At 44.2% G+C, this 10,408-nt stretch overlaps 1 protein-coding gene across 2 annotated transcripts in view; it reads right to left on the bottom strand.

The window, feature by feature from the left end:
• Window positions 1–6,626, bottom strand: part of eda (ectodysplasin A) — an 11,318-nt gene extending 4,692 nt beyond the window's left edge. For both annotated transcript variants that reach the window (XM_003970459.3, XM_011610768.2), the window contains exons 1-2: window positions 6,143–6,626; window positions 1–26 (exon numbers count right to left, since the gene is read on the bottom strand). The exon at window positions 1–26 is cut by the window's left edge and continues 74 nt beyond it. In XM_003970459.3, coding sequence (XP_003970508.2) covers window positions 1–26; window positions 6,143–6,475 — 359 coding nt within the window. In that variant the 5' untranslated portion in view covers window positions 6,476–6,626. The remainder of the gene's footprint in view (window positions 27–6,142) is intronic.
• Between the last annotated feature and the right edge of the window lie 3,782 nt (window positions 6,627–10,408).

Below are 10,408 nucleotides of genomic sequence, written 5' to 3'. Positions count from 1 at the left end.
TCGTTATTTCTGTGAAGTAACTTGTCCTGGAAAAAACAAAATAGCAATAAATTAGCAAGGTTTGGTGAAGGCATGCAGAAAAAACCTCACCTTACCTTCAGATCCACCAACAAACCAAAAGAATTATTCATAGCTGCATGCAGATTTGCTATAAACGTTGTAGAGGACCCACAACCAGATCTATATCTGAGTAGTCAACAGAAACATTCCGCTAAAGCCGAGATGCGATCCTGAGCTTCCCACATTCCAAAGAACAATACCACGGCTGAGACATTTTTCCCTACACAGGGAACTTTCAGTGATGTCACTGTTCAGGGTTAAAAATATTTCCCAACAAACACAAAACTGTATTTGTTCTCTTCTCGGTTCCTAACATGGGAACAACTAAAACACTGGCTGCTAGCACATCTTAACTGGGACACACATCTTCATAAACGACTTATCCTTTATATAGTATACCAATAAAAGGAGAAAAAAACATTTGAGGAATAAAAGGAGATTCTTTCAGAGGGTTTATTCATTTGTGGCCGGGTCTGTTTGTCAGGGTTATAGGATATCCTGTCACCCCTCACCTTTGTTTGCGTCTGTGACATCTGCCCGGGCACGACTGCCTTAAAAATAATCTTTTATAAAAGCAAGAAGACATGAATTGTGCTCAACCAGAGAGTAAAACCTATTCATACAGCAGCTGCTCCCACTCCTTTCATAGGGGATCTGAATTGGAAAAGCATTTTAGTCAAAGTTCATCCCAGATTCAGTGCTCCAGTGTCGGTGTTGCCGTGGGTGCACGAGCGGGGGGGGGGTCAAACTGGATGCTGGTGCTGATTGACCTACATTTCAATGACCCCTACTGGCAGTACTGGCCTAATAGGCACACTTGACACACACCTGCAGAAGTGAGATGTAGTTTGTTCTGAGAATCCTAAAGATGAATGTCAAAAACCTTGGAAAAATTAATAGACGACGGCGTGCTTTAGTAGGAGTCTGTGACGGGCGTAAGGCTGATACAGCTGAGGATGTACAAACAGCAAACTAGTGTACAATAAGTCTCCTTAGAGTTTGGCTAACTTACATCTCCGTAAAAACAACACATGCACTTAGCATGAATCCAGAGTCATTTTGGTAAGTGTGTAATTACCTGTAATTTATTTGTACTGCTAGGAATGAATCTGACCATCATGGTGACATTTTGACCTCCTTTTCCCACATGGGGTCTTTTATAATCGAGTACCAAATGACATAGCCTAAGGCTTCGACCTCTAACACTCAAGCAAACATAGTTGTTAAGCCCGTGACCACAAAACAGTGTCGACTCCCAGCGCTTCTTTGTGTGGTTTTTATGCTCAGCCACTGAAAGGCCATATGAAGACAGGCAAAAAGGTTTTCAGTTTTGAGAGATACTTTGCAGATGTGAGAACTCCTCCTTTAAAGAAAGATGAGTTGTATCATGTCAAACAGTTGCTACTGGATGTGTTGAGTGCGCTCAAACTAGCTTCAAATGGATGTCCCCTGACCAGCTGCCAGCTATGTCTGACCTATAAGTGCAGGAATTCCAGGCTGATGGAGGACTATGTGTTGGATTGGTTTATCAACGCGCACAATTCCAGATGTTCCCGCGAGCAGCAACGTTTGCTGTTCATTTGGTGCGCAGGTGTCACCACATCTTCTCTCCAGCTGTTGGCATATAGGAGGCTTTCTACCTCTCAAAGGATTTATGTTTGGGCACATGGTATTACACTTTCATCTGTTCTGACAGTCCGATTTGAATTACCAGCCAATTTCTGCTTCGAGATTATGCTAGTTTAGAAAAAGAAAGGCGGCTACTACCAAACTGTTCCGGCTGTGTTGGTGCAGCATGGATGAACACAGTGACTGAAGAAATAAAAAGAAAGATCCTATTATAAATGACTCTTTGCAATATTTGTGCCCCCTAATTTGCTTCTTTTAATTTACGACATTTACAGCCTCCGTTCCCTTTCACAGCATGCTGACTTACAGTAAATCAGGATGACAATGTGTTGGTATGTATGCCAAGTGCCAACTATTGAGTAAACCATTCTTATTCCGTACAACGGAAAAATGCTATTAATTAGAGGGCTTTCAAATCTTCAAAGCAATTGGGGGGGCAGTGAATGTGTGTGTGTGTGCCACGATGATGCGATTCCCCGTTGCTCACTCATTCACCCCAGGGATGTGTAATTTTGTGATCACCAGCTTTCCTCCTGCCCTTCTCACACTGAGACTGCTGGTATTTGTATTCCCTTATGGTAGAGAATGCTAACAATTTCACAAATGAGAATAAAAATGTTTTTTGATAGCTTGTATTTCGGAAAATATCAGGGACTTCCTATTCTGCCTTATCTCTAATCGACAGAGGCAATTAGTTACACTCTGGCTGACACCAAGATTACGGTGTGCGTGTGTGTGTGTGTGTCTGGATGGAAAAATGTTCCCTTCACATATTACTAAGAAAGTAGCACGGCCCCCGCCTGAAAGAGACAGTAAAGCGCAGTGCAGGCCTTGATAATTTATTCCTTTGGAATCTGTGTGTGATGTTCCGGGTGTGTGTATCCCATGTCTGTCAGGACAATCGGGAGTTTTATCTGGGAGCGTTTGCAGCCTTGCTGAAACCCCATTATCAGCCTGCTTTTATGGCCCCTGCCTGTACTGAGTGACTGCCGTTATGGCGGCTGTGCATGCATGACACTACTATTTTTACTTACTTCTGCATGCACTGAACTGGTGACAGCCCACCCTGGAGCCCCCACAGCTCCTTTGCTGCTAAAGACTTTGTGTCCCATCAAACTGACTTTTTAAATAGCAGTTAACTAGACTCCAGATGTTTCAGCATCTGTTCCCTCCAACACTTTGAAGGCCCACATCAGAGGAGGAGAAATTATTTCACAGAATAGTTCTATGAAAAGTGTTAGGCAAGAGTAAAATGTTAAATACTTGGTTAAATAACGTCTCAATGATGGTCGGCTCTACTGCAAGTGACACTTGCTCCTACTTGGCAGTGCCCTGCGTCCCACTCAGGCTTCAGCCTCTCCAGCTGGATACACCTGGGAGCTGCGTTTTACTGTTGGGAGCCAGATCTGCTGGGCAGCTGGCGAATTATTGCCTTGCTCAAGGGCATACCGACTGCGGTATGAAAAGTTGTTTGTTCGCTTCCCAGGCTTGGATCATAAATGACCAGATCATCTCCTCTCATTAGGAAACAACTAGAAGCATTTGGACAAAGTGTGAGACCCTGAGTGGCGTGTAGGTCCGGGTGTACAGCCAACCCTGTTACATGGATGAGCACACTTTTAGCACATGTATGAAGAAGAGCGTGAAATCTCACACACACCAGTAAATCAACGACTTTACTGCTGCAAGCAATAAGTGTCGGAGACTGATAAAACACTGCCAGACAGCTGGGATAAAAACAAATGAAAGTAATGTGTTTGAAAAATGGAACACATCTCCTCAGGAGAATTCACTGGTGCTGGTGGAGTTAATACACAAATAACGCACTACTGAGCATTAATGAGGGGAAAAGGGGGAAATAAACGCCGTCAAACCAACTGCAACAAGCGTAAAATACATAAAAGTGAAAAATGAACGTTGCATTTTTACACAGCTGGACTAATTAGCCCTGCCAAGGAAGTTATTTGACAGCCAGTGCACGTCTGCTAGAAAAATAGCTCAAAGGGGTACGAATGGATTTCAATGAATTTTACAGGAAATAATGACAATGGAGGAACTTTGACCTTTGAGCTTCCAAAACCCAAAGCCCACCATGGCTTGTGTTACTACTGCCGAAATGCACACACACAGCATACACACAATACTATATTACGAGTATAAACCACAATATGTCTTTTTAAGGTCAACAACCTCCATTAAAGGAAGAGAAGAGCAGCTGCTTCCTGTACAAGGGTTTTTAGGCTGTAAATCACAACATGTGGATAAATGATCTGCTAGGCAGGGATCTGCGACCCTCTGGTTTTTAAAATGTTGAATGTCCACTTAATTAATTAATGAAAGGAAAGAGAAGACAGTTCTATTACCTTGTTTGTAGCTCCTTGCTCTTCCCCCCATAGAGGCCACTTAACGACACATCTAACACTTTCAGCGTGCCTAATACCATCCAATTATACTAAGAACTGCAGTTCTTTGTATGAAAATTCTTTATATTTTCATAAATAGCAATAGAAATGCTACTATTTACATAGAGAAGAAGATAATCCTGTATTAGAGCTCAGTCTGAGAGCTCCATGCTAACGCACTGGGGAATTTTAACCACTCATGTTCATGAGCAGAATGAATATTGTGGAATAAATGATCAATTCATCCTCACATGCTCAAAGGCAGACTTAAGCTTGAAACAAATATTCACTCACCATCCACTCACATTTTCAAATGCACAAACACTATTGCAGCAACAATTGTAACCGCATCTTAAAAAGTAAGTAAATAAAAGCATAGTTGTGTTTTTTGGGGTGTAAAAACGGACTTCTGTTCTTCTGTCCTACGCTAGGATCGCGTTAACGAGATCAGTTGGAAGAGAGGGACGGAGATGGTGTGCAGATGTTGGGCGTCCTCTCATACACAAATGCATTGGTGGGTAGGATAACAGTGCATATGTACGCTATAAAAAGGCATCTTAATTACACTATTCTCTGCTGAGGGTAAATGCCAGCGTTAACAGACACATGGACGACACCAGTCAGGCAGTTTGGTCACATTTAACTAGATTTCACATCTGTCGAGTTGGTCAAAAGCTCCTTCCCCTGCATTAAATATGGCCGTGAAGTTTACCTCCAACACAGACAAAGGAATTTGTAGTGGCGTTGGCTATTTCAGTTAGCCTGATGGTACCACCAAGGAGCATCAAGCTAACCCAAAGCCCAACTTATGGTTAAGTATGTGTTGCTTTTGCTCATCTTCTTTCACCACTATAAGTGCTGCGCAGATGACATCTCATTTCAGCGATGCTGCTGAGATGCCTTTGATAAGATCCAACAAACAATTTTTGGGTCTGCATTTGAAAAAAAGGACTCTTCAAAGGGAATACTTGAAAAGCTAACAAGTGCGGCTGCTGTGTTCCAATGCCACATGCTCCTGTTTCTCCAACTATGTAAACTGTGGGATGTGTAATCAGAGTTGTTTAATGCAGACATCTGGCACGGACAGCATCACAGCACAGTTAAATATTTACAGCTGGGCCACTTCGTGAAGCGTCACCATCTGGGTCGAGTTCGAGGCCCATCTCATTCAGTTCTAACCAGAGAAACCAAACTAAAATAAGCCTTGTGAAAGATTAAATGAGTAGACAGCAGCAGATCAAACACCAATACCGGACACTGATCTCGATAATCTTTATTGCAGCGACCGAAACGCGAGCAACTCAAATTCTTCCCGATTACTGTCAGTCTGATCGCTCTGCCAAAACAAATGTCCAGCAAAAGCCCCACAGACAGCGTCGCTTAATCTGTGAAAAGCTTGCACAACTGTTGACGCGTGAGCTAACTGAGTAATCGGTGCAGGGTTCAGGCCTACATTTAGTCCCATTGTACTGATGAAATTATGGACTGTGTGGAGGTGATGTGATGGGGGACGCTGGCACGAGCTGCTGCCAAAGCCACAGACAGCACAATCAACATCCAATCAGGCCGCTGCAGGTGAGGAAGAGGCCTGCAGACAAAGCTGGCTCAGCTCCAAACACCAACCACCCATCCAAGACCTGATGAATGAACACCAGCCCTGTAGGACCTGCACCTGCTGCTAATCTACTGCATTTGCCCTCCACCTGCTCCAGCACTTAGACTCGCCCCACTCCCTGAATCCAGCTGGGCAGACAGCCTAATGTGGACCATCAACCTCTGGAAGCAAGATGAATTGGTTCATGCATCCACGAATTAAAAAGCTCTTCATGTGGTACAAACGAGCAAACTCTCGGACACTTTATCCATGTTTGAAGCTGTATCTGGGGGAAAGACATGAGCAGGTGACATACTTCAGCTTTATAACGTTACAAATCCCTGCCAGAGGGCTGAAAGGGGCGTGCCCTGACCCGTTAGAATGAGAACAGAATAAAGGGTGCCACAAAAAGTTCACGACATGAAGTTTATGACGAACTTCTCTTGCATCTTTTTACCTCATGAGCGTCTCCTCCGCTGCGGCTGCTGCCGCTGCCGGGGTCCAGTCGCGGGGGTCCGGGTGCAAACACGGACGGGTCAGCCGGGTCACTCCCAGCAAGTGTCAATATGGAGTCCCGCTTCTGGTGGATCATTTCTCGTCTTACTTCGGAGCGTAGATCCATATAGAAGACGATGGTGACAGCGTGCAGACACAGTGACAGCAGGAATAATCCCAGGAAGGCGACGCTGCCGCTGCGGCTCCTGCACCTCTTCGGGCACGTGCAGGGAGCCGCTCCGGTCATCACTTTTTCCGGGAAGTCCTCCACGGGTGAACCATCGCGTGCCATCATCGGAGCCAGGAACTATTTACTTCGGCATAATCGTTCCGATTGTCTCGCGCGGGTCGCCGCTACTCATTGACGTAGAAACTCATTAGTGCTGCGGCTGCAGGTCGCGGAGGACTTTCTCCAGTGTCGGTCGTGAGACACGGACACGCCCACGTCCTCTGTGATTGGTCGCCCAGGGTTCGGAACCCAGGCCAGCCGCACCGGAGGTTGGCCAGGTTTGGAGGTGGGACCGGGAGGACCAGGGGCAGGAGTGCAGCGACCCCTTCAGGTTCAACGGGGAATCTGAAAATACGGCGGCCCGAGGAAATAGTGAAGTTGAATTTTTTCCAGAGTACTTGTTTAAACGGCTGTCAACTCAAATGACATAATAAAATGATTACAATAAGGGTAAAGGCATACATTAAGGTTCGGTTAAATGACTTCTACACATACACACGTCATGTGTATCATTTCCTAGGCCCAATGTTGCTACTCCGAGGTGTGCAGCAGTGTGGATAGTAGTGAAGTTAGGGTCTAGTGACATTACACTAAGTGTCACATTGAGCTTAAAGACAGGTTAAGAAAGACAACAACAAACAAAAGGACAGTAGAAAGTGTGACTGGAAGTTTTGCAGCTGAATAATTTTGTCATCTCTACAATTTAATGGTTCCATTCTTTCCCCCCAAATGAATTCTTTTAAAAATAATATTTCCTTGCCAATATTAGTTGGTGCTGGATGTTCGGGACATATTTTGAAAACTGGATTCGTTAGGCTGCGTAAGTTCCTGTCTTGCACAATATGCCGAGTGTGGCTGGATGTTGCCATCAAAAAGAGATTTTCTATGTATTCTCTCTGTAGTGTTGTGTTGACCTACATTAAGGACGCTCCCAGTGATAACATCCACTCTGTGGAAACACAAAGTATTGAGTGGAATAGCATGAAGATAAATTGTGATTGCTGTAGCACAGCCCCCACAGGCTGCTGGTGCACCATTTCGTAGACTGGAGTAACTACACCAGCATGTCCATTGACAAAGCAGGGTAAGTGTCCATGCAAGGAGAATATTATGACAGGACTGAGTGCACAGCAATGCTAGCTTGCTTCATTATGCTGCCTGGTAGGCTACAATCCTGGAACAAGACTGGACACCCTCTATGATCTGTAAAGCCAACACCACGCCACCTTCTGGCCATTCTTCAGATGGCGTTCACAGTAATTTCGTGCAGCTGAAAAGATTCATGCGTAGACGAAACTAGACCAATGTCGATATCCATCTAAAATTAAAATGACAAAAAGAAGATTGCATTTTGGGTTTTATTATTAATATGAAAATACATGCATTCTTATGTACCTTTGAGTTACTGAGAACAACTGGTTATAGGTTCAATTCCCAGTGCGAACAAAAACATGGAAGGTGTTCTGGTGGTAAGGGGAAGTGCCAGAACACCTTCAGAGCACTGCCGTGGTACCCTTTAGCAAGGTACCAAAACCACCAATGCTCACATAGTGCCCTTCAATGAGCTGGTGACCCATCCAGGGGTGGCCTTCAACCATGTGTCCCCAGAAGAGAAAAGTGGCTAAGAAGATGAAAAACAGGACTCATTCTAATAATTGCTATTTCCTTTTTCTTAAGTTGGACTTTCTCTCTCTCATGTGTGCTCACCTCCATCCATAAGTTTACCCTATTTTATAGATGTATTAATGATCTGGATGACTTTGGCAGTGTTGCTGCTGTAATCCTGAAATCAGGTGATTAATGGGCTATTGTGTCAGACTATAATTGATTTTCTCGTAGGAAATCTATGTCCGAATTTACATGTTTGAACAGTGATTAAGACCTGAAAGGTCTCTGATTCTGCAGGCTTTAAAGAAAAAGAAACAAGAAACAAACCAAACAACCAGATGGCTTCAGTTTGTCGAAAATAAGACGTTAAAATAGTCTAATGTAGGAAAATGTGGCTTTCATATTGCCACTCTTTCATTCTGCTTTTGAATAATGTCAAAAAGCTACTATCTTAAAAAGATCTTTTTATCCCTTTTTGTCCTATTTCCTTCTCTGAGGTCCAGCAGCAGCATGCAACTCACTCTGGATGCTGTCTCACTTTGATTCGGTTGTCAGGGTACCTAAAATACTGCTGTTTATAAAACTGCGGGGAGAAATAATAAAAGCTTGTTTGTCATATTTCAGTAATCCATGTTGCTTTCAAAGTATTGTGTGTTACACAATAGATCCATCACAGCTTTTTCTCTGTAATTTTTAGATTAGCCCCCTTCAGTGGGGGAATTTCTTGAATTAGGCATTTTTGCCATTTTTTCCTGTTACTTTTGTGGTTATTTTCCTTCATTTGTCTCCCATCTGTCTCCTTCCAGTCTCACCTGTGCCTACTGCCTTGTGTCTTTTGCTGAATGTTCAGCAGTTCTCTTCTCAATATTTTACATTGTCCTATTAATTTTTTCCAACTAACTAACCCACGAATGATATCTTGCTCATCCCTGTCTTTGGTCATGATCTTGATCTCACCTACGAATCTACAGTCAGCAAAATCACCCTGAAGTAAAAATAAAGGTGCGTGCAGCTGCCCTGACTTTCAGCTAGTAGCATCAGACCAGTACTTTCAGACCTTTTAATAACTAAAAACTTAGCTAACAAATATCATGTGGGGTCAAAATGACAGGACTACAAGAGTTAAATAGTCTAAGTTGCCCTCTTTCATCCTTCTAATTTAGGTTTTCGAGCTAAGAAATGATTTGTCAGGACTTCTGATGGTCTAAAAGATGCAGTTTCATCATCAGTGCCCAGCGAAACACCTTCTCGGACCTCTTGGTGCTTACAGAGAGCAGCTGTAATCCATGTTCCTGCAACCACGGGCAGGCTATTATTCAGACGTGCACTGTGTTTGTCACTTGGTGGGTGGCACATGGAGCGGTGATCCTGTGTAGGAATAAAAGAGGTTTGAAATCACCAGTGAGGATAAACACTGGCCAGTCCTGTTGTTGAACGTGGACACGCACTTGTTGATTCCGCCTCATCATGAAAGGCTGGGAAAGATGCAAAATAACCCCACAGATACCAAATGTCATCACATCTGGACCCTGTCACAGAGCCAGAGAGAGCTGGTGTCACGCAGGCGCTTGTCCCGCTCTGTGCGCAACACCTTTAAATATGTTAACATTTGCAGCCCAGCAGGACACTGGGGACAGTTTGACCCGTCTGGTGCCAAACCTCCAACAGTGGCCCGCTGCTTCAACAAGGCCCGGTGTGCTGCAGTGGCTTTGCAGCATCTAGCACAAACCCTCATTCAGATTCAGACGCTTTGATCTCAAGGAGAGGAACCAAAAGAATCCCGTGGATCACTCTGTCCTTGAGCTTTTGAAATGATGAAACCAGTCCGCTGAGGGGAGTCGAAACTCGTCGACGTGATGGATCGCCCGCTTGGATCAGTCTTCAGGCAAGTGCCACAAAACATCTGTCTTGATTTCTTCTGGACAAAACCTGACATTTGAGCGCACTTGACCTACAGAGATGCACACTCTTTCATAATACGACTTATGCTGACTAATCTTGGTGTTCCCTCTGTATTGTTGGAGAAATTAATGGAGAAGAATGGCTTGTGGAGATCAGAATATGGGTATTTCATCACTGTAAAATGTCCTCTGTGTGGAACTGATGGCTCTAAGAAGAAGAGGGGCCGCGTCAGCTTAGAAGGGGGCGTTTTGCCACTGCAGAGTCCGGCTGGTGAGGGAGAAAGTGATTCTTGCTAGCTGCCACTGAAGGGCAGTATTGCCAAGTCATAAATCAATATCGCTGCTGCGTCCTGATGAGCCGGGAATTAAAAGAAAGTACAATTTGAGTGAGGTTTATTTGCATCTCCATGCAGGTTCTTTCTGGGTCCCTCATCCGCATGGGTTGCCAAGTACCCTCCATCCTTCTCTCATTTCTCTATTGTCGAATAAA

Source organism: Takifugu rubripes, chromosome 14 (genome assembly GCF_901000725.2).
Source record: "Takifugu rubripes chromosome 14, fTakRub1.2, whole genome shotgun sequence".
Classification (NCBI taxonomy): Eukaryota; Metazoa; Chordata; class Actinopteri; order Tetraodontiformes; family Tetraodontidae; genus Takifugu; species Takifugu rubripes.
Note: the sequence above shows the minus strand (reverse complement) of the source record. Positions and strands in the feature narration are given on the sequence as shown.